The sequence below is a fragment of the Candoia aspera genome, chromosome 7, assembly GCF_035149785.1.
Source record: "Candoia aspera isolate rCanAsp1 chromosome 7, rCanAsp1.hap2, whole genome shotgun sequence".
In the NCBI taxonomy this organism is placed as follows: domain Eukaryota; kingdom Metazoa; phylum Chordata; class Lepidosauria; order Squamata; family Boidae; genus Candoia; species Candoia aspera.
In genome coordinates, this window is record NC_086159.1 from 15,337,273 (window position 1) to 15,364,529 (window position 27,257).

Sequence of the window (27,257 nt, forward strand, 5' to 3'; positions counted from 1 at the left end):
AAGAATTCCTCCATAGCGGAGGTGGGAAGGAAAGAAAGGCCTTGGCAGCCAGAAAGGAGATGCCAGAAGGACTTGGCAGTGCCAGGCCCTAACCCAAGGTAGGAGACAAAGAGCAGGGGTAACCCAGAGAGGTGCCTGTGAAGCAAGCCCCTGAAAGCTCAGTAGCAACTGGATGGGGTCCCTAGGCAGTAGTCCAAGCCAGGAGAAGCAAGAGAAGAGTAAAAGGTTAGGCTTTCCCCTCCCTACTTTTGGAATGCCAAGTACTCCAATTCCCCTCTGCCAGGTCAAACCCCATTTAGGATACTGTTTCCAGTTCTGGGCCACAGTTCAGAAAAACAGTGACAAATAGGAACAAATTCAGAGGAGGGATCCCAAGATTGTGAAGAGTCTGGAAATCAAGTCGTATGAGAAACAGTTAAATGATCGGGGTATATTTAGTCTACAGAAAAGATGACACTTTACATCATTATATGATTTGTCCTGTAGCCAGAGTCTATTACCCATAAATGAAGAAATATCCCATTCCAGGATGCCTCATTACTAGTGATGGTGTGAGATGGCAGTGTAGGCCAGAAACTGCAACCCTGTTCTAAATTATAAAATTCAGCCCAAGAGCAAGGGAATATCAAACACACGCACACACACACACACACACGGTATAAGCACTGTACCTGTGATTCCATGTATGACTCAAAATCAGAACCAGTTCTGGAGCAGGTGAATAATATCCTTTTCATAGGGCACCACCTTTGTGATGGCTATCATGAGACCACATAGCCTCTGTACAGTCACAGCCCTGACCCATATTTGAAGACTGATGTCATGGTCCATGATGGAAAGGACAAGAACTCGGGAAGAGGAAGGAATGCTGTTTCCTTGAATCCAGTTAGATTCCTCTGAACAAAAGGACTGTGAACATGTTGAAGAAGATTTTGTATTCTCTGCTTCTCAGGCTTTCTCTTGCTTCTATCCATTAGAAATATCCACTTGTATCTTACTTTTCATATGAGTGAACTCTCTTCTTGCCCTATTGTTTCCCATACCAAAGATGCTGCTCAGGATTAAAACTAGGATCAGGAGTTCAGGTCTCCAAAGGTGTCTGGATTAATAAAACAAGATTTTATTAATTAAGGCACATCTTTATCCCTGTGTAGTGTGAATCATTCTGGGGTATCAAGAAGTGCTGTTCCCAGTTACCTGAATTGTGATGAAGTTTTTAAACTTGTCTGTAAATGATCTAGAGTTTAGAGGCTAACCATGAGTTGACCAAGTTTCAGAATGATGGCAATGATTCAGTGTAATAAAACTAAAGAGATTTCAAATGGCATTTTTTCTCTTGAAAGAAATGTATGAAAGAGATGCCTGGTTGGTTTGTGGTTTTCTGGCTTACTGCTGGTTTATGTTTATGCTTTGCTCAGGTCTAATCCATTCACAAAGGTGCATGGTGAAGATAAGCTAACCAAAAAGGGAAACTAGGAATCGGCCAAACAAAATTACTTTGCTAGTCTGCAAGATAACTTTAGCTCATTCAGCAGAGTGATGTATAAATGCATGACTGCAGTACAGTATGTTTGAATGCTGTTGCCCTCATGTTGGTCTAGATTTTGATACTATGCTCAGATGGCAGAAATATGTAATTCCTTACATATAGCTTTGTTATACTATAAAATGTGATATTCTAAGATACTTATTGTTGTTTCAACTGAACTGTATTCTCAGTTTTCTTGTAAGCTGTGTTAACTTCCTGATCTAACGTTAATTCATGTGACCTGCCTGGAGTCTCAGAATAATCTTCAAAATGACTTTGATTATAGTATATTTGCTTAGTAGGTCACCTTGATTGGAAGAATAATAATTTTTTAATGCGAAAGGTTAGTTCCTTCTCTGCATCATCTTTTCAGAAGAGTGCTATCCATAAAGCTCAAAGGTTATTTACACAGAATATTTGATTATTCCTTCCTTACCTGTTCTACAAATTACTATGTTTATGTCTATGCTGCTTTCCAATCGTAGTTACTTAAAATCCTTTTCATTTTCCAAAGGCTTTTAGAATCCATTCCAAAAAATATAAAGTACAGCTACATGCTTGAAAATATTGTTTAGGATCCTGAATCTCCAAATAAGATTGATTAAAAATCCAAAAATATTTGCCTTCTACAAGGTTGATAATCGAGAAAGAGATTTGCTGGCTGTTCTATAACACTACTTCACCCCTCCAGTCCCAGTTTTCTGTTTCCCAAAACTGAAGGAGCTAAGATACCACTATGCATATATATACAATAGCACAAATATGCATATTCAGCAATGATTTACACAATCAATTAGAGCATTTGACAATAACAATAAGAAGAAGCAGTAATATAAGCTTTCAATTTTCCATCCTATTTAGTAATGATATTTTGACACTTCAAGCTATAACATAAAAGCTGCTGGGCCATCTATTAATTTCTCAAGCACTTTAGTGCATCCACTTCAAAACAGAACATACTAATCAAGACAGAAGTTAGGGGGAAGGTTCCAGGCTCCTCTTACTGTAGAGGAAATAAATGCACTTCTTTATACAAAGAGGCTCAAAATATAGCCTAATATCAATTCTGAACAGTAGAATGTAAAGTTTCCAAAGGATGTTGCTGTCCTAATCAGTAATGGAATAGTGTAATATTCCATCTTACCGTCTTGCACTCTTGCTGATAAAAAAGGAGATTCTGAACAGTAAATCTTATTTCAAGAATACTTTGGGGGGTATATATGATGGATAGTATATCTATTGTTGGCTACAGCTTGGGTTAACTTGGCTTGACTCCTAGTGACCGTACTGACATGTACATGTTGGTTCCTTGGCAATAATATAGTTGCAGTTTGTCATTTTTTCCCTGCAAGAGAATGTCTTTAAGTTTCAGAAACTTCCAAGTTTTTTTTCTCATTTTTCTTAGTAAAAGTTCATCAATCTATAGACTATCCTGCCTCATATAGATTGCCCCATACATTGTGGGGCAAGAGAAGAAAATTAAAACAGATGTGGATGTGCAAAATTCCCATCATGAATTCCATCATACATTTCCAATATTGGACCACAGATACTAGCAATTCCTCTTCTTATTCATAAGCTCTGAATTTTTTCCACAGATGTATTTGAATGAAATACACATATCACTAAAATATATTTGTCAAGTTTCTTCCTGTATAATCGAAATTAAGATGAAAATAGTAGGATTATAAAGTTATGTGCATACTTGGGGAGCATCATCAAGATATAGGAGAACTATGCTCTGCCTCTTTGTTTTCACCCATTCATCTTAAGGGTATGAGATATTTTTACTAGTACCTGGAAACGTGGAGTGGATAAAAAGTTTACAAACTAAAGCTTTATTCATATACATGGAGATGCTCTGAGAAATTGCCTGGTATAAGATGATGTGCAGCAGACTTGAATGAGGTTGTACCAATTTCATTTCTGAAATTAGTGATGTCTACCAAAGCAAATAAAAATGGACATGGACTTCAGCAAGGTTTTCTCCCTGCTTAAAAACTAAGACCCCTTCTGGAAAATGTGGATTGTCCATACACTATAACATCTATGATGGATTATGTACAGTAATTTACATGGGGGATGCCTTTGAAGATAGTGCAGAAAATTTAGCATAAATGTCTTTCCTATTTGTTTCATAGGAGCATAATATGTATGTCATCAGTGCAGTTTATATGAGCTATACTAATTACTGGTACATTTCCCAGCAGAAGATACTAGTAATAATCTGTACAGCTCTAAATGATCTGGGAGCAAGTTACTTGCATTCCTTCAACCAGCAGTCCCACACATTTTACAATGTGAGAATCATAATTTATTTTGTTTTTTTTATCAGCCATTCTTCTCATGTAATTGTCTTACTAAATCCTTCCTTTTAACATCTATTAATATCTCCATCTCACAGGAGAAGAGAAACTTTTCTTCCTTTACCCTGAGATTTTAAGGGATATCAAACCGAATTACTATAACAGTCTGGAGACATAACAGAACAAAATAGGTACCCTCCCAAAATGCATACACAAATATTCCCTGAACCGGGTAGGACTATTTGTCTCTATGTAATCCAGTGCTTAAAAGAGCTTCCCAAGATCTGGAACTAGGAATCCTTCCCATCACTTGCCAAATGATCCTCTTAGTGGAAGATACTGAAAATTAAATATGCATGCAACAAGCTATGATCTCAGGAGGATTCCCTAGGGCATGGTAAAAAAAAGTTAAGATGGAAGCCACAAAGGTGTGATTGAAACTCCACCCTTTTTATGTGTGTCTTCTTTGACCACTCCCTGCAGACACCTCCATATAATGTCTTAGCACCTTCACTGAATTATGACCTCACCATACACCATCGTTTGCTGTCTTTTGAAATAAATATCCACTATTGTTATCAACACTCAGTCTTTGACATTGGCACCAAAATTAATTTCAAGTAAGAGTGAAAGGATCAGTTAGGAAAAGAACTGGAAAGGAGTAAAATAATAAAGCATATAGTAAAGAGAAAGAGAAAAATATTGAAGACATCCTTCCCACACAGGACACTGGATAGGAATTTCCTGTTGTAGTTGTTGTCATTGTTAAACCAAGTCACAGAAATATCTTATTTTGTTACAACTGTGTTATGAAACCATGGTATAGATTAAGTAAACAAGCCTGGAATGAGCATGAAATACCATGCTCCTCATGAAGTTCACTGCAATCTTCCTTCTCATTTGGGGAAAACCAATTTCTTTTTATTTCATGCAGGAGCATCAAACCAGGGTTTATGATTCTGGTGTGCAGGGGAAGCATAAATAATGTTTTCTGAAATATTTCCCTTATGATACAGGTAGAATATTAACAGGTAAGGCTGTAAGAAGCCCATTCCTTTCCAATTAACTTCAAGAATACTTTTTTTCCAATATTCACCAATAAGTAATCCATTACATTTAGTTCCCTTTGAAGAAGATAAAAGATAATAAGCATTTCTGCTTATTATATCTTGTTGAAAATTATTCAACAAGAAAACCTCTTGTTGAATAATTTTGGCTGTTCTCAAAGAATTGTAGTCTCAATATGGCACTTGGAAATCTAAACACAATAAAATGCAATGGTATTTGCAAATGAGCAAGAGTTGGATTTTTTTTTATTGCCTCCCAGTATCAACATCAATTGTCTTAGCCTCATGACTTGTCACTAGCACAAAAGATGGGCACCAAGACCTTCATCTCTTTTTAACAGAGAGATGGTTGGAATTAATCAGAGTTGACTGCATGCAATTTTTCTTCTTTACTTGAATTATTTGATATATTTTACAATCCTGCCAAAATTTGCTGTGATTTATCTTTTCTTTTTTCTATTTAAACAAGCCAATCTCAAACAAAGAACCAGCTCTTTCTTTTCAAGAAAATGGAGAGGAAGCATGCAGAGAGGTGAGCTCTGCAAAGCAGACAGTTCCCTTGCGTGTGAAGACTGTGCTAATTCAAGCCTGTGTACTCTTAAGGGTGAGAAAACATAAACACAGCTGGCAAAAATTGTGGGGTGATGTTTCTGTGTGTAACTTTTTTCGGGGGAACTTTGTGACAATATCGCTGCATTCCTCGCTACATCTTGCTCAGTGGGTTTCAACAGGTTGCAGAGGGATGAGAGAAGCTCACAGTACACGTCAAGGCCATCAGGAAAGTAAATTATATCCATTGCCTGTTTTCTTCCCCAATTTGATTTCCTGACAGGAGTTTCCAGGGCAACTGTGGGCTTCAGCTTCAAGCTTTTCCAGTGAAACTCAAGAATGCAATTTCAAAGATGTTGGAGGATGGTGGAAATTTTACAGGTCAGCACGCCTAAACCTGCTGTATTGGATCTTCAAGCTTACTCCCTTACTTTTTAAGACTGTTATCTACTCAGCAACAGGGTGAGCAAAAATGTACATGCAACCAAGGCAGCTACTTAAGCAGCATCCCTTTTAGTGAAAGGACAATCTGAGCTGTACAGCCTGGGATCTTTTGCAATGTTACAAGGATATTGGGGCAAAACCTTTGTGTAAACTCTAAAGGAAAAATTCTCTATCCCTGGAGACTCATCAGGGATATGGCAGAACAGTGTTTTTCAATCTTGGCAACTTGACGATGTGTGGGCTTCAACTCCCAGAAGAATGCAGCAAAAATGCATAAAACAAACAAATAATATGTTAGTAGAAAATTAATATCAAAAGGAAAGTATGTAATAACAAAAGGCTATATAGTTCTACCTCTTTAATGCACTGTGTTAACTTGACTTAACAGTTTAGGAAGTGATTTGTGTGACACAGTCCAGTGAGCAGCACAACAGCATGGCAATGTCAGCCCCATGTCCTGAGCATGGCAGAAGAAGGGTGCATCCTTCTTGCCATAGACTTAATTTCACGTACATACCCAGTACAGCACATCTGTCCAGCCCTCCATGGTGATGCACTGAAACACAGTTAACATGGCAAAGGCAAAGTTGTCAAAGTTGGTAATGCCATGTTTGGGTCCCTCCCATATGGGCCTACAGTCAGTGCCATTCTGACACTGCCGTCCATGTTGAGATATAGGAGCACAGGGAGCAGGTTCCTCTTCTGCAAGTGTATCTTAAACAATGGAGAGAACAAGAGAAAGAGAAAAATCAAACAATTAAAATAGTGCAATGAAGTGGCAAGGGAAGAGTTATTGGCTTGCAAATGGAGACGAGCAATCTAAGTCACTGACAGTGTTGCATCATGTCTCCAAACAGAAGACATATTCAAAATCGAGGGCTGTCCCTTATGTGAATGCAAGGAAATTCTGCATTTGCAAACAGGGTTTTTTTTGTGTAGGAGGGCTCTTTAAAATTTTGGCACGATTAAAGAAAAATAATTCATCTTCCTTTTTTGTTTGATGGGGAATGCTGATGAAAACCACACAAAGCCGTAAAGGTACTCTCAGTAAGAATCCTGCCAAATCACAAAACAGGAACTGGAAATTCTTGTGTTCATTCTGGACAGAATTAAATGTCAATTGCTGAAAAGACTACATGTTAATAAAATACTTGCTTTGGGGATGATCCCAAAAGTCTCCTAATTATCTCTTCTGGCCACTTGGAATGAATTAATATTTTATAATGGGCATTTCGATACTCATCTTTTTTATTTTACTATGGCACCATCTGCTCTAGGTAAAGGACTTCTTCAAAACACTATGATTGGAAAGCCCTGAGGAGCCTTCTTCTATTATTAAAAGCTAAATGTATCAGTCACTTCAACTGTACTCTCCTTCTCCTTCTCCTTCCCCTTCTCCATCATCTCCATCTCCTTCTTCTCCCTCTCCTTCTTAAAATTTCTCCTGATATTGGTGTTTTACAGAGAAACAGCAGTATATTACCAGTGCCTGCTTTCATATTGCCCTTTGAAGCCACGTTCATGAAGCTCTCTGATTCAGTTTGAGTGGCTCAAAGTAATACTGCATTGTATCACACAGCCATGTGAATCCCACAAAGCCAACATGGTTTTCACTCCAACAATTAGGTCATTTGGGAATAGGGAAAGGTCAGAGTGGAAGGAAATAGAGATATATAAGTCTGTGTGTGGGGAAGGGGCTGTTAAAAAGAAGTAGAGCCAATTCATTTATTTTATATTTTTGTAATTCTAACACACACATATCGCTCAGTTGCAATCCTTTGCTTTGTGGAGAAAAAGGATCACAAAATACACAGAAGTTGGAGTTAAGCAAGGCAAGTGCATCTATGCCCCAAACCACAGAGTCAACCAAATTACAAACATCTCTTCCAGGCTACACACTTTATATATATCTTTGTTGTAAACCTCCCAGAGTCCCCCTTTGGGAGGAGATGGACAGTGGCTAAATTTGATAAATAAACAAACAAACAGGAAATGGTGACTGAAGGTGTCCCCACAGTATGATCAAAAAAGTTAAGAGGGCAGTCTGTGATGGTGGGATTGAGGTTCCACCTGTATTTTATGTGCTTTGCACATAAAAAAACAGGTGCAGCTTTAATCCCATCATCACAGCCATCATCTTGCCTTTTTTAAAACCACACCCTGTGGACACCCTTGGGTTATTCATGGTCCTACCACCACCCGCTTGGATTACTGCAATAAGGGGGGGCTTGGAAGACCACTTGGAAACTTCAATTGGTCCAAAATGCAGCAGCCCCCTTACTGCTGAAGGAGACTTGCCAAGTTGCATAACCCCTGTATTGGGGATGCTGCATTGGCTACTAGTAGGTTTCCTGGTGCAATTCAAAGTGCTGGTTTTAACCTATAAAGTTCTACATGGCTTGGATCCTGGGGACTGGCAGAACTGCCTTTTCCACATAGAAGCAAACCATCTGACCCACCAGTGGATGGACCCTGGCAAAATCTTTAGTGGTCCCCCAATTTCATGAAGTGAGGAAGGCAGGGCCCCACAGACAATGGTTTTGGCTAGCAGTCCTCTCTGCCTCAAGGCCAGATTAATGACCTCATCATAACAGAATGATTATGGAGGGTATTGGGGTACCAAGGAATAGTCATCATCTGTATTTTTATTTCTTGATAGTTATAGTGTTTTTGTGCTGCATTTTAATACTAGAATTATTTTACTGTTTGGTTTAAAGTGTTTCGTATGTCTGTATTTTATGGATGTAAACCATCAGGAGTCTGCAGAGTACTCCAGGGTATAAATATAAACAACAAACAAACAAACAAATATTGCTAACATTTTCAACAGTAACTGCAGTAATAGTAGAATATGACAGTTGTTGCTTTTAATGTTGCCAACTTGAATCCAGATCAATAAGCTAATGACAAAGTCAAAGACCTTTTGTTGTGGCCTATGATGAACTCCAGACCTTGACTGCCAATGGCAATAGTCCATCTCATGAAAAATACTTTTTTCCATGCAAAAGCTGAGAGTTTTGCCACTGTTTTGAACTATGTCTGAGCAGCCAAAGCAGACTCCTATGAGTATGAAAGTATCAGCCTTTCCAGGTAGACCAGAGAGGGAACATGACCAGATAAACTAATTCTACTTTATTGTAAGGCTACATTAACAGAATCTTGCAAGTCTGAAAGTACAGTTCTACCCCTGTCACCTTTACAGCCCAAGAACTTAGGGAGGGTCCCTTCTGAGCTTCTTGCTCCACCTACTATGCAGCTGTGGGCTATGCTGTCTCTTATCTGACCATTCCCTGGGCAGTATCTGTTCACCCCTTCTCCCAAGGTCATTCCCATATACCATTACAGAAAAACAGCAGATTCTGTTTTTGCTACTATTCTACTGTTTAAAAAGCACTAAAAAGGAAAACCTTTTCCTTCCTAAATGCTTAAAAATCAAGATTTCCCCATGCTTACATGATGTTAGGGTTTCTAACAGTAACAGCTTATGTGCTTCAAACTGTTATTATGAATCTGAGACATCTGTCTGTCTGCTTTAATCAAGAGACTGGCAAACATTCCCCCAATTTATCTTATATGCTTCCCTGACTCCTTATTGGCTGCTTCAAATAGGATGAAGGGTGGTATATTTTCGTGTTAAATAAACAAAGATATAAATATGCAATTTTCTCCAGACCATTAAGTCTTTTAATACTGTAAGAGTTACTCTGCATGGAAAAAAATACTTCTTAGCTGTATTATATGCTACCTGCGTACCTGTCTCATGTCAGACAGCATCTTTTATTCTGCTCTAATGGAATACGCCTGCTCCATCTTCCCCAGCCTCCAGATCAGTGTTTCTCAACCTTGACAACTTTAAGGTGTCTGAACTCCCAGAATTCTGGGAATGGAAGTCCAGACTTCTTAAAGTTGCCAAGGTTGAGAAACACTGCTCCAGATATTCATTCAGAGATTCTCTAAAAGGCACCTAAAACCTCCTGGAGAGCAATGTAAACCAGCTTATGTTCTGTATTATTACTTGGTTAATGTTACTCCTTGATTCATGACATTATGTTCCATTTAGCTGCTTTTCTTTCCTTTTATTCTACAAAAAGTGAAAGCTTAGAAAAGAAATTATGGCAGCCATAAAAAGGGCATGAATAAAGAAATGATTGTGTTGCAAACTAGAGAACAAAACACGCAAGTAAAATAAATATGGAACAGGCTACGGTGAAGAAGCTGTAAAGTGGCATCTTCAATGCCACTTATGTCATGCTCGGTCATTCTCCTTTAACTTTTCAATTTACACATTATGCTTATGATCTTGGACCAGGGCCGCAACTAGGGGGTGCAACCGGGGCATGTGCCCCGGGCGCTGCGCTGGTGGGGCACCAAAATGAGTGCTGGGGGGTGCCAAAATGAGTGCTGGGGGGTGCCAAAATAGGCGCAGAATCCATGTTTGCCCCAGGTGACAAAGACCCTAGTTGCGGCCCTGCCTTGGACCACCATCACATTGTTATACTGTAGGAGAGTACATGGAAGCATTTCAGCCTTCTGCAATACACTAGCCTCAACTATTGTTACACTGGCAAACAAAACCAAACACACATGGCCATTAGATACCTAAGACCCTTAAACTCAGTGGGACATGTATTCTTCTGGCAAAGCAAGTGTGAAAGCAGGCAACAGCCTATGAAACCAATACCTCAGAAGGAAATCCAGAAGGAAATAAATAATTGGCACTTTCTAAGATTCAGTAGTCTAAAATTGTATTTCTTTGGCCATTAGACTTATATCCTGCCTTCCCTTCAGGAACTCAAGATGGCATTCATAGCACTACCCCCTCCTGGTTTTCCCCACAACAACAACCTTGTGAGGAAGGTCAGGCTGCGGGATTGTGACTGGCCCAAAGCCACCCACTCAGTTTCCATGGCTGAGGGTGGACTAGAATTAGTCTGCTTGCAGCCATTCTTTTACTTGTGGCAAATGGGAAGTCTGAAACATTCCTCTCCCTCTTTCATGCTACTGTCAAGCTCACATTTAGTTTCTTCCTGTTAAAAGAATTTTAATTTTCCACATGGCAGATCGTTTACATGACAAGGTGAGCAGCTTCCATAAACAATGAGGACCTGACCTCACAACCCTCTGGAAACAAACTGGCCATTACTGCACATCTTGCATTTCTTTATTATACTAAATTATACTGTAGCTCAGGATTCATTTGTCTAGCAATGATCACCTTTATACAGCCAGGAATCTATGCTCCGGTAAAGCTTGCACACATTCCATTTTATTTAGAAACTTGTTTTTCTTGCCTTAACATTTATAACCAAAAGTCTTAAGGGGGTAACGATGGAATAGCTGAGCCTGTAGGGTGGAATGCTGGAGGTCTCAAACCTACTCTCTCAGAGTCTCTGGGTCTTCACTCCCTGGCCCTGACTTCTGCTTTTAGTCAATGGATTGATATTTCCTGCTGCCACTACCTATCTTCTAACAGGCATCTCACTTTGTGCCTTCTTCCTAAGTCCAGTGGGTCAAAAAATAATGTAACTAATTTCTATAATGCTACCTCCTGGCTATGCAGCATTGAGGCATGTGACCAGATGTTTCAATCGCTGTTTCCCTGCTTGGGAAATAGACTGCATCAGAGGTAAACAAAATCAAACTTCGTTTAAAAAAGAAAAGTTAAATTATAAAAACCCTCAAAATTACAAAAGAAAATGCATTGTTCCAGGTAGACCACAAGGTGATGGTGGTCAGCTATAAACTAATGCTTTTTCTATACAAGGAGATGATACAACCTAATATATAGACTATCAGAAGATCAAAAGTAAACTTAATATCTTCCTGCCCATGGAATGCAAAGGTAGAGACTACACATTCAACTTTCTAATTTGTATGAAGAAATAAGAACATGAGACTTCATAACACACAGAAAAATAAAAAAAATAAAAACTTGCCTCTATCCTCAAAAGAGGGTGGAGCTGGGATATTCTAATGGTGCATGTACTTGACAAAGAACATCTTTGTCTCTGGATATGCATTAGGGATGTCTGAATGTCTCTGAATTTCTAAGCCTGTCAGAAGGCAATATTCACAACAGTGGCTTACAAATAAACCTCCATTTAAAATATAAATAATAAGCTTTATAAATTAGGAAAGAACACCAGCAGAGAAACAGGAAGATAAACAAGGAAAACGTATTTGCTAAAAACTAGTGATATCCAGTCTGAACCTACAATCCGATCCAATTTCAATTTCCAATTTCAATTTCCAAATTGATTTGGGGGGTGGGTGGGGAAGCTTCTAAATGTGTTCGGAAGTAATCCAAATTCATTCAGAGGCCTCCAATTCATTAAAAATTTCAGCCTACTTGCCAATTCAGAAATCAGATTTGATTCAGAGATTCAATCAAATTCCCTTCAAACATCGACACACCCCTACTAAAAACCTTGTTTACTCTTTTAAAATATAACAGAAAAGGATAGTCCAACTTCGGTTTAAAAGGTGACTACAATACTATCTGGTAAATATTTGGGAGAAGGTTCCATAGCACTGCCACAGAAGATCCCTTCTTTCTAGGAAATTTCTCCCTGAGTTCAGAGAAGTCAAACTGCGGTAAGTAAAGTGTTAGCTGACCATCGTATTTGCAAGGAATTGTTTTACATTATACCTGTTTTCCACATATATTAAGTGCTACTACAAAATGCAGCCTAGTTCAGTACATTATTTACCTGTGGCAATCCCTGTTATGTAGCAGGTCTTGTGCATCTTTCCCATGAACAGCTCTAGCCCAATGATGGCATAGATAATTATGACAAACAGCACCAGCAGGGCAATGTGCAGCAATGGGACCATGGCCTTGATAATGGAATTTAACACCACCTGAAGGCCTGGAATGACAAAGATAGCACCGTAAGAACAAACCAGAATTGTTAATGGAAGAAAATACATGGAGGTCATTGCTTCCTCTGTGGATTTACAATCTGACTTGATATTTCCTTGACATTTGTTTATCTATTCTGTTTACAAAAGGGTGCATGCATGGTTTCAGCAGCAGAATCTGGCTTACAAATTAACCTGATTGTCAAACATTTATCATGTGCTTTGTTTTACCATCTAAAGGATTTTTTTTTTACTGAAATAAGGACAGAAGTATTACAAAGGATCCTGATTTATAGATGGACCAGGTAGGAATTTAATTTGTAAGCCACACGATTGCATTTCCTTAATTTACAAGGAAACTGTGGTGAAGTGATACTCCCTGATCCTGATAAAATTAAATGTAAGGTTTTCTTGCTTGCTGGTTTCAGAAATTAAGACTGGTTATCACTGTCTACTGCCTATATCTCCTTACCCCATATCTAAATTGAGAGAGCAAATCTGAATCAACAGATTGATACATTTCTGTAAGTTCAGTTTTGTTAGTTTAAAAATTACCTATGTAAGGATGCCACATCATTTGTTACTTGGAAACTTCAGAAGTACAACAAACAGAGATTCAGTTTTTGGTGGTTTTATAAATTAGCTCTAAAGCCCTTTGGGGAATAACTTTATGGGTTTTGTAATGGGACAGTAAATATGCTCATGTTTGCAACCTTTTAGAGAGTCACAGATAAAAAAGCTATTGTAATAAACATTACCATATTAGAGCATCATAGAACATTACCATTCTAAGAGAGCAACCTTCCTTAGATAGCTTTTGACCCACAGCTTGCCATTCCGTGATTCCCTATGAAACTGATCTCTTATCAGAAAACTCAAGATATAACATAAGCTCAGAAAGATGGCTTTCACAAAGCGGTGAGCATCAAAAGTCTGCACAGAGATTGGTTTTACAAAATTCATGAGATTTGTGTACAGGTAATGAACAGTGTGTGATCTTCCCCTTAGAACACTGATATTTCAATTTCCAGCCTAGCCTCTTTCTTGGAATTATTACCCTCTATTATGTGGTGCATTCTGACTAATATTCCAGTGAAGTTACAGTTGGATTTGTGGTGACTGATGGAAAAATGCAATGGGTGCAGAAAACTGTCCATGGTACACTGGCAACTTTCAGTACAACTGCAAACCACTATTGCCAAAAACAAACACACAAACAAAAAACAATCCATTTAATGTCTATGAAGTGAACAGGAGCAAAATTTGACTTATAGGAGACTTTACTTTTACGCACAAAGATGATTCATTTGTGGGTCACTTTTTATCATGTAGAAACTAGACAAGTCTAAAGAGAAGCTCTAATCCCTTAAGCCATCTAAAACACCAGTCTTTTTGTTCTAGGTTTTTTAAATTGGTGAACCCAGAACTGATGGTATGCAGATGCTTTGGTCATTAAAGTGACAGTTAGCTACTGCAACTTTGGAGTAATTTAAGCACATAAGAAGAGTCTTCTTTTTCTATTCAGGTATTCTTAACTTTTATCCAAACCTAATTTAGAGCTGATATAACTTCTGAGAGTGACAGTTGGTGTAGTAATTAAGACATCAGGCTAAAAATTGGGACACGGCAAGTACTAGTCCTGCTCTAGGCACGAAGCCAGCTGGGTGACCTTGCGTAAGTCATTCTCTCAGCTCTAGAAAGAAGGCAAGGGCAAACTACTTCTGAAGACCTTGCCAAGAAAACTGCATGGCTCTTGTCCAGGCAGTTAGCCAGGAGTCAAGAGTCACTTGAAGGTACCCCCCCCAAAACCCCCACAAAAAGCTCTTGATAGGTTTTGAACCTCTTGTCTCAAACCTTCCCTAATTTGTGCCCTAACACAGCCTCACCAGTCAATATTATTCAGTCCAAGATCTCCTGTTGCTGCTGGAAATGAAATTTAGCAATAGTTTTATCCCTCATCTTTTCTCTCTCACTTTCAAATCAATTTATCTACATCCATTAGTATATCTTCCTTTTACTATTTCACTTGTGATTTTAAACATTCTACTCCTGAACAGTTAAGTATGCAAAACTAACTCCTGCCTAAATACATTCATGGCATTTATGAGACTTTTCTCACTTTTTTTCTTGACTGTTTTTTTTTTAAAACAGTTATTAATAACTGGGCCATGGACCTCATACCCTAAGTATTATGAACAGCAATAACAATGAGCATGTATTGCTCAAAATATTGCCATATGGCATTTCAAGCTGATTGCTGTAATTTGGCCTGCTGTTAAATAAAAATCTAAATGAGATTGAGACACGCTTCATTCCTTACAGTATCAGCTTGTTTTGACATCACCTCTCCTTTTTAATGGCACTAGCATTATTATAGGCACAGGCCAACATTAGGTATCTAAATACTGGCATGTTAAAAATAGGAGTGATGTACTGCTGGTGTACTGACAAAAATATTAGTCTTTCTATATAATCACATAGATCTCAATGGCCCATTTGGAACAATCCACTTCCTTGACTTCCTTATTTCCTATCCAACTTTCACATTTATAGTTCATTGCTTACACAGACATGATGGACGATGTGTAAAGTCTTTAAAAACTCCAGAAATATTTCAGTGGCTTCATAATTTTGAGAGAAATTATACAAGTTCATGTAACTTAAGGTTATAAATAACTTTTAGTTATAATGGCAAATATACTGTCTGTACTGCTAGTTCGTGGGGAGCAAACATTTGATGGGGAATTACATGTTAAAGATCAGCATAATGCAGAAAGCAAGCATTCCAATCATTCCACGATTAATCAACATAGTCAAATCTTTTCACAGCATTTGAGACCATACAGAGAGGGGAAAAACACCTTTTGCCTTTCCAGATGCACAATTGACTTCATAATTAACTATTCTATTAAACTACTCAAGTGTATAGCAGAGGCAGAAGACAGACAATGGTTATGGTCCACTGCTTATATAACCACAATCCTGATTGCTTACAAACATATCACAGTACAAGACAAAGCTTTAATTGTCAACTGGAGATGTCACTGCAGACAACACAGCAAAGGACAACTGTACCAAGAGACTTATGGCTGCTTCTGATAGATTAATTAGAGAACCGTACATAACATAATGAACTAACTTTGAAGAGGAACATGGTTGCAAGATGGTACTATGCACTAAGGTGCATGCTTTACTAAAGTCCACCACCACAAATTGTTTTTTCTTTCAAATATCTGCATTAATTAGTGTTCTGATGTTCAATGTCTATCCAGACATTCAAAGACACATTTCAGCTTACAGATCTCTATAAATGCAACTCTGAAAGATTTGGGCTCATTCGACTTATGAAATAATTTGTTTCCCAGGAAGAGAAAACAGGTATCTTCTCACAATATTGCTTCTTGACTTCAGACAATCCACTGTGAAGTATTTATACTCAGGCAAGGCAGCTCTCTGTTTCTTGAAGGTATTGTCTATCTTACTTGGGTGGAAAAAATCAGAGAAAACAAGAAAGTGCAGACACTGAATAATAGAGAGAAGACAGAATAGGTAACTTGACCAGATATCTTTTAATCATAGAAACTAACAACATCCTTGGTAGCATTACCATCAATTATTGATATTACAGATATTCACTTTACCGATTTTGAATATGCATCAGTGAACAGTCAAAAACTCTACTTTTTACTTTTTATTACCTTTCCACCTTTCTTTAAAATATTCTTCTCTATATCTGTCTGGATATACTCCTGCCTTGCATTTACTGAATTTGTTTAAAAGACTTCAATCCCATCCTCTATAAAATCCCAGGCAGTTCAAAGCAACAAATATATTCCCAAACACAGGAAAATAAAAAAAAAAAAAGTAGCCAACACAACAGAACAATAAAATTTTGAAAGTAATGGAAGAGAAATTAATAAACATAGTTGAGAGTGACAGCTTACGTGTATGATAAAGTGGACTTTAGTCCATAAACACATGACACAAGATATTTGCTAGACTTCAAGGTGCCAGAAGACTCTTCTTTTGCTGCAAGTGATAAACATGCCTACTGCTCTTAACAGTGCCCAGCACTGCCATGTGAAATGCAGACACTCATCAAGTCCTCTAAAATTACTATCAAGGTCAGTCTGAAAGTCATATCTTAGTTCTTTGCATGATTTTGGACATTTTTAGCAACTCTCACAAGTCTGAAAGTTATTTGGATAAGCTGACTATACTACAGTATAGTATTTGATAAAGCAAACAGTAAAACATAAAGTCTATCTTTGATAGAGTATGGCAAAGTGAAGAAATAAGATGTTTGCCACTTGCACAGCGTATTTACCTAAAATAACCTTAAAAAAAACAAAACAAAAACAAATGGCTCCTAGTCCAATACCACAATTCAGCCTTTCTCAACTTTTTGACTCTGGAGGAACCCCGGAAATATTTTTCAGGCCTCAGGGAACTCCTGCACATCCCGGCTCAAATATAGGCTAGAAGTTACAAAGTTATTATATTCATAATCAATACACATATTTTGCCATTAATTATTAATATGTTGGGTGCTCTTTAACTAATTTCTCTGGCTAGTTTATGAAACTGAGCAGAAAAAAGTCATTTGACTTGAAGAACCATGTGAATTGAAATGAATTTCTCTTGCCCTTTCAGAGTAGAGTTCATATATTCAACTGCTCATCTGTTTCTTTTAGAACATACTATATGAAGGAACCTGAAATAAGGTAAAAAGAGATGCCAAAGATTTTGTTCTATAAATAACCTTGTGCCGTAATGTAGAAGGAATGTGCTTGGCTTGCAAACTGAAAGTAACATTTGAAAGTATTTTTCCAACATCTTGGGGATACAAGATGATCAACATACATTGTTGCTCAAATAAAAATGTCAAGAAGACTATCAGTAATATTAAAATCAGCATGCATCAGAGTAGCCTAAAGTTATTAGCCTCAAGTCCTTTTCAACAACCAGGTTATTCATTTTATTCTAATCTTTCCCCTGTTTAAACCATTCTCTTAGTTTTCATACTGTAGAAGTTTGCTTGAAGTACAGACCCCAAAATATGATGAGCTAAGGAACTTTCTTTCTAGTTTCCTAGAATATGCTTCCTTTGCATCATTAATTTTCAAACCACACAAAAAAGTATTATTGTAACATTGTAAAACGCAAGGCAGTGCTTCAAAACAGCAAGACATCTACTTTAAAACAAACTAATCCCTGCTGCATTCCAGTTCAGCACAACCTGCTTATCCTGACATCAGCCTACAATCAAGACTGTTTCCAGTCTGTGATTCAGAGGATCAAATAACAGTTTAAGTAAATTTATAAGATAAAGTTGTGTTACTTCTAGGTCTTCAGAATGAGGTTATCTATCTTTGTGATCACCACAGAGTTATCATTAATAAGCAGCTTAATGCCATATCATAAAGGCAAGGGCAATTCACCAGACACTTCCTGGAACAGAGAAAAGAAATCAAACAAGAAAACATGGTTTTGTAGCATATGGCAGAAATTAATGGAAAGTATTTCAGTTAACTTCCACTAACTTTAGTTATTTCAGCGAGTAAAAGAAAGTCTGAGATTTAGTTGTGTCGACAAAAATACTGTATATGGGATTATCCAGCATAAATCAGTTGTTTTTAGGAGTCACTGAAATCAAGGTGAAAAAATGATTACAGTGAAAACAGCAGAGGACACCCAAATCCTTAATTCAGACTGGCTGAGCTGGTTTAGTATGGGTTGGATCAGAGGAAATGGCACATTGTTTGCTTAAAGATTCTCCTAATCCATCTTAGTCTGTTAAAGAACTAACATCTGAATATAATACCGGTTTACTGAAAAAATATGATTCATTGAGTGATGATATATAATCCCACATTTCTACTTTTAAGTGTAAAAATGTTTGAAGGATTGTGAGTTTCTGTGTTCAAATTTCTGCATTCCAGATCTCTGCTTAACAATCAAGACCACATTCTTTCATTCCAAGCATAGATATATTGCACCTACCTTCAGCTGATGGATTTCAGAGTTAATATATAATAAATCTTGAAAAACACATCTGCCCTCTCCTGAGCTAAGCTATTACTCCAAATTCAACTACTGAGTACTATCCATATAAGGCCAGAATGTTTCTAGGAATGATAAAATGTGGCAATGTAGTTTTGTTCTCAGGAGCATTGTTTGGGGGGAAAAAAACACGGGGCAGCTATTTTGTAATATAATTCTTTGGAGAATCTAGCCCTATTTGCAAAATGCTTGGCAGCCAGATTTAGAGTGGTTAAAAGTTAAAGAAAATTGGAAAAGGGTACCTGCATCTGAACAGATCCCTCAAACAGAATGAATATATTCCCTGAACCTGAAGTTTTCTCATCTCACCTTCCACAATGCTATCAAAAAAACTATGACACAGACATTGTGAGTTACTCTGGACTATGTACATATAGATCTCTCATAAAGAAGAGAATTGAACATAAAGATTATACACAAAATCAGTCTCTTATGACTGGTGCACAGTAAACAGAACAACCTGAATTGTCCTTGAACAGAGGGAATCTAATCTGAACCAAGACTGGTGAAGGGCTTTGTAATTTTAACACAAAAAATTTTGATACAAAAATACTTGGTGGTGGGGGAGGATAGGTAAAGCCTAGCCCTTATCTAGTTCCAGATACAATTTCTTGGGAGTGGAAAAGTTGCAATCTACTTCCTCCTATGATCTGGAATATAATGAATAGAGAGTTTTATTTATTTCTGGTACAGGTAGTCCTCACTTACCAACCATTGGTTTAACGATGGCCCGAAGTTATGACGGCCTCAGGAAAAGTGCCTTATGACCTGTAGTCATGCTTAAGACCATCACAGACCTTTGCACTGCCTCTGCAGTCACGTGATCCCAATTTGGGCATTTGGCAGCCAGCTTGCCTTTATGACCAGTTGTAGCATCCTAGTCACATGATTGTGATTTGTGACCTTTTTTGCTGGTTGGAGAAGCTGGATTCTCTTAATGACCATTGTAAAAATGGTTGTAAAATTGGGTCTGGTCACATGGTGACTCACTTAATAACCATACTGCTTAACAACCAATTCTCCAGTCCCTATTGTGATCGCTAAGTGAGGACTACCTGTACTGCGTTTTCTATTACATTGTTATTTGTGGCTTAGACTCCATACATTTTAACCTTATTTATGTAAATAGGATATGTAAGCTGCTCACAGTTAGTTTCAATTAGAGCAGCATGTGAGCCTAGAAATAAATGTGTAATTTTTTATGCAGCTTTTCTTCATTCCTCAGATTCCTCATCTTTCTTTCTATGAGCAGGATTCTTCAGTCCATTCACTCTTAGCAATCTAAGACAGCTTTCAGTATGGAACCTCTTGCTGGGTCCTTGCCTGTCACGCCTCAGCTGCTGCTTCTGGCTCTGACTTGTTGTCAATTTCTGGGTGCATGACAGAGCACTCCTACAGATCTTGTGGATCTGACTCACCACTCATCTGGACAAGGGGACCAAGGCCTGATTCTTCAGTGTTATTCTCTTTTTCTTTCTCATGAAAAGAAGCAACACTTTGTGTTTTATTTGTATGGCAAAGTCCACATTTTGGTATCTCTTGCAGTACTGTGAGTATTCAAGCAGCATTCCTTCCCAGCATCTGCAACTGAGCCTGGCCCTTTATGGTTTTGGTACATAGGCACAGATTTCAGTATCCCAGCATTCACCTCCTTCTCTAATTCATATGATGCTCTATCCATGGCTTAGGTTGGTAGCGTGGTGAGTTTACTTGCCAGACCTGCATCTTAAAGCATGCACCTCCCCATTTTTTTTGTTAAAAAGTGATTTTCTTCTCTGTTATGACATTCTTTTCTGAGGTATAGAGCACTGTAATCTGATGCACAATCCTTGTTCTTTCAGGTACTTTCTCATGTTACCTGTCTTAAATTTACCCCCATTATCTGTGCTTAGAATTTCGCATGCCAAAGCCACATATTCCTTGAACTTCCCCAGTACCTGAATCTTTTCACTGAACAAATTGCGAACAGTAAATCTAGAGTAATCATTGATAAAAGTAGAAACATAGGCATCTGTTTCTACTTGCTGTAATTATTTGCAATTACTCTTGGGGCTGAAATATTTCTTTCTCAACTGGAAATGAGGGTTTGTTCCCTTTTGCACTAGGAGCACTTTGCAGTTAGGAGCACTTTGATTGAGTTCCACATGTCTGTATTCTCAATCCTTCTGCTAAAGTCTCGAATTTGCAAACATTATGTGAATTTCTATGTCCTATCCTTCTGTGCTTAACAAGCTTCAGTGGCTGTACTCTTCACTCCTATGCTGTGATTTTCTGCAGAATCCACTTCAAATAATCCATTCTCTTGAAGTAATTCTCTGTTTGGCTGGGGAATTCTGGGAGTTGAAGTCCACACATCTTAAAGTTGCCAAGGTTGAGAAACCCTCGTCTAGACCAGGGTTTCTAAACTAGGATTCTGTGGAACCCTAGGGTACCATGAAAGGTCACTAGGGGTTCCCCAGGAGATCACAATTTATTTAAAAAATTATTTCAAATTTGGGCAACTTCACATTAAAGAGGTAAGTTTCATTCTTTATTTTTAGTTTAAGAACGCTGTTAGTGCATATATACAGGCCTACACATGAAATGAACAGAATAATTTTGTAACTTCTGGCCTGTATTTGAGCCTGAACGTGCAGGGGTTCCCTGAGGCCTGGAAAATATTTCAAGGGTTCCTCCAGGGTCCAAAGTTTGAGAAACGCTGGTCTAGACCATACAATGCACCTTATATTCTGCTCAGGGCCTTTGCCTGCTGAAAGGAGTTTTTGCCCATCCAGTAAATAAATGGTTTAGAAGCATTTTCATTGACAGACCAAAGGGAAAATTCTGATCCTTCCAGTGTTTCCACAGGCTGAAATTTTCCTGGCTCCATTATGAATGTTGTCTGCTTTCTTCTTCCAGTCATTCCTTGAATTGCTCAAGATGACTCACCCTTTCTTTCTATGAGGGCTAATTCTGGCAGGACAGAAGCAAACAGCCTGAAACCAGACTAGTTCATTATTATAACAGGAGACACATAAAAACTGTTCCTCCCACCCCAAAGTGTGAGGTCTCGAGTCCATTGCAGCATGCAGATAAGACAGAATAATTGAATCAAAATTCTTTGTTGTTTATTCGTTTAGTCGCTTCCGACTCTTCGTGACTTCATGGACCAGCCCACGGCAGAGCTTCCTGTCGGTCGACAACACCCCCAGCTCCCCCAGGGACGAATCCGTCACCTCTAGAATATCATCCATCCACCTTGCCCTTGGTCGGCCCCTCTTCCTTTTGCCTTCCACTCTCCCTAGCATCAGCATCTTCTCCAGGGTGTCCTGCCTTCTCATTATGTGGCCAAAGTATTTCATTTTTGCCTTTAATACCATTCCCTCAAGTGAGCAGTCTGGCTTTATTTCCTGGAGGATGGACTGGTTTGATCTTCTGGCAGTCCAAGGCACTCTCAGAATTTTCCTCCAACACCACAGTTCCAAAGCATCGATCTTCCTTCGCTCAGCCTTCCTTATGGTCCAGCTCTCGCAGCCATATGTTACTACGGGGAAGACCATTCGCACCTAGAAATACAAAGTCTTTCACTGCTTCTACATTTTCTCCCTCTATTTGCCAGTTATCAATCAAGCTGGTTGCCATAATCTTGGTTTTTTTGAGGTTTAGCTGCAAGCCAGCTTTTGCACTTTCTTCTTTCATCTTCATCACAAGGGTCCTCAGTTCCTCTTTGCTTTCAGCCATCAAAGTGGTATCATCTGCATATCTGAGATTGTTAATGTTTCTTCCAGAGATTTTAACTCCAGCCTTGGATTCCTCAAGGCCAGCTTGTCGCATGATGTGTTCTGCATACAAGTTGAATGGGTAGGGTGAGAGTATACAGCCCTGCCGTACTCCTTTCCCAATCATAAACCAGTCCGTTGTTCCGTGGTCTGTTCTTACTGTTGCTACTTGGTCGTTATACAGATTCTTCAGGAGGCAGACAAGATGACTTGGTATCCCCATACCACTAAGAACTTGCCACAATTTGTTATGGTCCACACAGTCAAAGGCTTTAGAATAGTCAATAAAACAGAAATAGATGTTTTTCTGAAACTCCCTGGCTTTTTCCATTATCCAGTGGATATTGGCAATTTGGTCCCTAGTTCCTCTGCCTTTTCTAAACCCAGCTTGTACATCTGGCAATTCTCGCTCCATGAACTGCTGAAGTCTACCTTGCAGGATCTTGAGCATTACCTTACTGGCATGTGAAATGAGTGCCACTGTTCGATAGTTTGAACATTCTTTAGTGTTTCCCTTTTTTGGTATGGGGATATAAGTTGATTTTTTCCAATCTGATGGCCATTCTTGTGTTTTCCAAATTTGCTGGCATATAGCATGCATTACCTTGACAGCATCATCTTGCAAGATTTTGGACAGTTCAGCTGGGATGCCGTCGTCTCCTGCTGCCTTGTTATTAGCAATGCTTCTTAAGGCCCACTCAACCTCACTCTTCAGGATGTCTGGCTCTAGCTCACTGACCACACCGTCAAAGCTATCCCCGATATTGTTATCCTTCCTATACAGGTCTTCTGTATATTCTTGCCACATTTTCTTGATCTCTTCTTCTTTTAGGTCCTTGCCATGTTTGTTTTTGATCATACCCATTTTGGCCTGGAATTTACCTCCAATGTTTCTAATTTTCTGGAAGAGGTCTCTTGTCCTTCCTATTCTATTGTCTTCTTCCACTTCCATGCATTGCTTGTTTAAAAATAATTCCTTATCTCTTCTGGCTAACCTCTGGAATTTTGCATTTAATTGGGCATATCTCCCCCTATCACTGTTGCCTTTTGCTTTCCTTCTTCCTTGGGCTACTTCTAGTGTCTCGGCAGACAGCCATTTTGCCTTCTTGGTTTTCTCTTTCTTTGGGATGTATTTTGTTGCCACCTCCTGAACAATGTTGCAAACTTCTGTCCATAGTTCTTCTGGGACCCTATCTACTAAATCTAGTCCCTTAAATCTATTCTTCACCTCCACTGCATATTCCTTAGGAATATTAGTGAGCTCATATCTAGCTGATCTGTGGGTCTTCCCTAATCTCTTTAGTCTGATCCTAAATTGTGCAAGAAGAAGTTCATGATCTGAACTACAGTCAGCTCCAGGTCTTGTTTTTACCGACTGTATAGATGTCCGCCATCTTTGGCTGCAAAGGATGTAGTCAATCTGATTTCGGTGTTGTCCATCTGGGGAAGTCCATGTATAAAGCCGTCTCTTAGGTTGTTGGAAGAGAGTGTTTGTTATGCAGAGTGAGTTGTCTTGGCAAAATTCTATCAGCCTATGTCCTGCTTCGTTTTGTTCTCCCAGGCCATGCTTACCTGTAATTCCAGGTGTCATTTGACTGCCCACCTTAGCATTCCAGTCTCCTGTGATGAAAATAACATCTCTTTTAGGCGTGTTGTCCAGTAGGTGCTGCAGATCCTCGTAGAACTGCTCTACTTCAGCTTCTTCAGCATTTGTGGTTGGGGCGTATATTTGGATCACTGTGATGTTAGATGGCTTGCCCTGAATTCGAATTGAGATCATTCTGTTGTTTTTTGGATTGTATCCAAGCACTGCGTTAGCCACTTTACTATTAATTATGAAGGCTACTCCATTTCTTTTGTGGTCCTCTTGTCCACAGTAGTAGATCTGGTGGTCATTTGATGTGAAGTGGCCCATTCCAGTCCATTTCAGTTCACTGACGCCCAAAATGTCTATCTAATCTTGACATCTCACCAATAACCACATCCAATTTGCCCTGGCTCTTAGATCTTACATTCCAGGTTCCAATGGTGTGTTGATCCTTAGAACATCGGATTCGCCGTTCACCACCAGCACCGTCGGCTGCTAGCTGTCCTTTCGGCTTTGAGCTAGCTGCGTCATCACGTCTGGGGCTAGTTGAACTCATCCTCTGTTCCTCCCCAGTAGCATTTTGACCATCTTCCGACCTGGGGGTCTCATCTTCCGACGGTATACCGACATATCTCTGGTTGTACTGATCCATTTAGTTTTCACGGCAAGAATACTGGGGTGGGTTGCCATTACCTTCCCCAGGGATCGCATTTAGTCTGACCTCTCTGTCATGACCTTCCCATCTTGGGTGGCCCTTCACGGTTTAGCTCATGGCATCATTGAGGTGCTCAAGCTCCAGCACCATGACAAGGTAACGATATTATGAATAAAATTCTGCATTATAGACTTGATAGTTGCTGAAATTCTCTCTTAGCAGATTTCTTCATCCTGTAGTAAAATTATTTACCAGAGATCCATGCCTTTGAATTACTGGGAAACCTCCAGTTCTAGTATTTACCCAACAGAAGCCTGATTCTCTGTCTTGGAACTTTTCACTCACTATTCAGGGCCCATAGCTCTGCTGAAGGAAGCAATCTGAGTGTTTTGGGGGAGTGGGAATCCAGCCAGGACAAGGACTACTGAAGCAGCTACTTGTAACAACTTCTTGTAAGTACACAGAGTCGTGGGTAGGACAAGCATAGCTCATAGCTAGCTGCATCTTATGTTGCGTAATTATTGTTTTGGCTGCTAAAATTAAATATATAATACGTTCTTTATTTTTAAGCTTATGGTATGGTCCTGTAAATAAATGCAATAAGCCTAACTCAGGAGAGCAGTCAATTTTTTGTTTAGTGATAATACTTACCTCTCCAAAAAATTTTTTTGCCCAAAGGGTATAACTTTATCACATGATCACCACTAATGAAAAAAATGACCCATAGCTACATCCTATAAGATGCAGAGTCAGGAGGCAAGTAGGCTTGGGAAGACAATGGAAGATAGATAGATAGATAGATAGATAGATAGATAGATAGATAGATAGATAGATAATAGGTTATGAGGTGCTGAAGGGTTATACTTCCAATAGTAACTTCTGGATTGGGTAGGCCTAACCTGGAGACTGGTCCCCTGAATTTTCTACAACACAGTAATAGAGATACCTCCTGTACTTCATGCTCTACGTCCCAGCATAACTTCCCATTGCTGTAGCTCTGGCTGCTGATCTCAGAGACTGTACATTGGAGAGTCTACAAGTCCAAACTCTAGTAGAATTGCTTCTGGCTTCACTTCACTTCTGAAAGTTTTCTCCTTTTGATACAACATCAAGAATTAATTATGGCAGCATAATGGTGGCCAATTGGCAAGTCTTGTATGATTCTTTTGTGTGCTCTAAGTGATACTTCATATTATTATGAAGTATCAGATACTTAATGGTTCTTTAAAGGTGATATAGCTTCCAGACACCTATTACCAGAATGGCTTCTTCACCTTCTATCCATCAGGAACAAGGCTCTACCCCCACATACCATTGAAGCCCTTCAGTGTGTCACTTGTGAAGTTATTTATAACACATAAAAGTATATCAAATTCAGATAGGGATCTTGCAAATGTAAAATTGCATTGAGGGATCAGTATATTATGCCAATATTTATTTTTTGACAAAAGATTGTAAGATTTATTATTGACATGTTTTAGCAAAACACAGAAATATATCTCTCTAAGAGACTATTGAAATTATGGGTCTAAGATCAAAGGCAATGCCATCAGTTGCTGCTGTAGACTGCTTCCTTTCACAGATTTGTATAATGAAGTGCTGGCTATCTTCCAAAACATACAGTATAGTATTTGATAGGCAAGCAAGCCTTACAACATACCCAGAAAGCATGAATTCAAAGAAGATTATGCAATCCAAAAAGCAAAGTAAAAATGTGGTTTGCTACAAATGAGATAAAAAGAAAGAGATATGGCTCATTTTTTTCCCACAAATCTGTTTTCCTGTCCTTTTCATACATACGTCATATGCAAGATGGGTGGCAGAGAAATTTGATAGAAGAATAAATACATAAATATCTCATCTATGCTCATCAGTCAGTCAATCCTTTTCCTTAGCAACTAACGTAGAGCATAATCCAACCAAAGGTTACTGTAGTACCTTTAAATTCCATTGATCTCAATAACAGATATGCAGTGTAATTCTTTGGAAGTTTTTCCTTGGATGATCAATTATCCTCAGTGTAGAGGGCTAGAATCTCACATGCTGTACAAACTTAAGACTGCAATCCTAATTACATTTATCAGCCATAATGAACATACTGAGACCTGTGCCTGGGTAAATATGCCCAGTACTTTGCTGTAACTGTCTATTATTGAAAGAAGATGTCAGAGTGCTTATTAACCCATTTCCAAGTAACTGCTGGCATAATTTCTAATAAATGTCTGAACTATGTACTGTGGGAACAATCACATTTCTTAACTCTTGTTAAAAATATAACATATGAAGTGTGAATGCACTGCTGTATCTTTGGTTTGAACTGAATGCAGCATACTTTTAGTGCAGATCTGGAACTTCAAATCAATCTTGTATCAGTAATTCCAGATGTCAGAACAGACTCTAGGCCAGTGCTTCCTACTGGGGCAACTTCCAGATGCGCA

General features: G+C 38.7%; 1 protein-coding gene across 1 annotated transcript in view; it reads right to left on the bottom strand.

Moving 5' to 3' along the window:
• CACNA1C (calcium voltage-gated channel subunit alpha1 C) overlaps positions 1-27,257 on the bottom strand; it is a 506,884-nt gene that overhangs the window by 177,191 nt on the left and 302,436 nt on the right. The window contains exons 6-7 of the mRNA XM_063309210.1: positions 12,605-12,763; positions 6,412-6,608 (exon numbers count right to left, since the gene is read on the bottom strand). Of these exons, the coding sequence (XP_063165280.1) occupies positions 6,412-6,608; positions 12,605-12,763 (356 nt within the window). The remainder of the gene's footprint in view (positions 1-6,411; positions 6,609-12,604; positions 12,764-27,257) is intronic.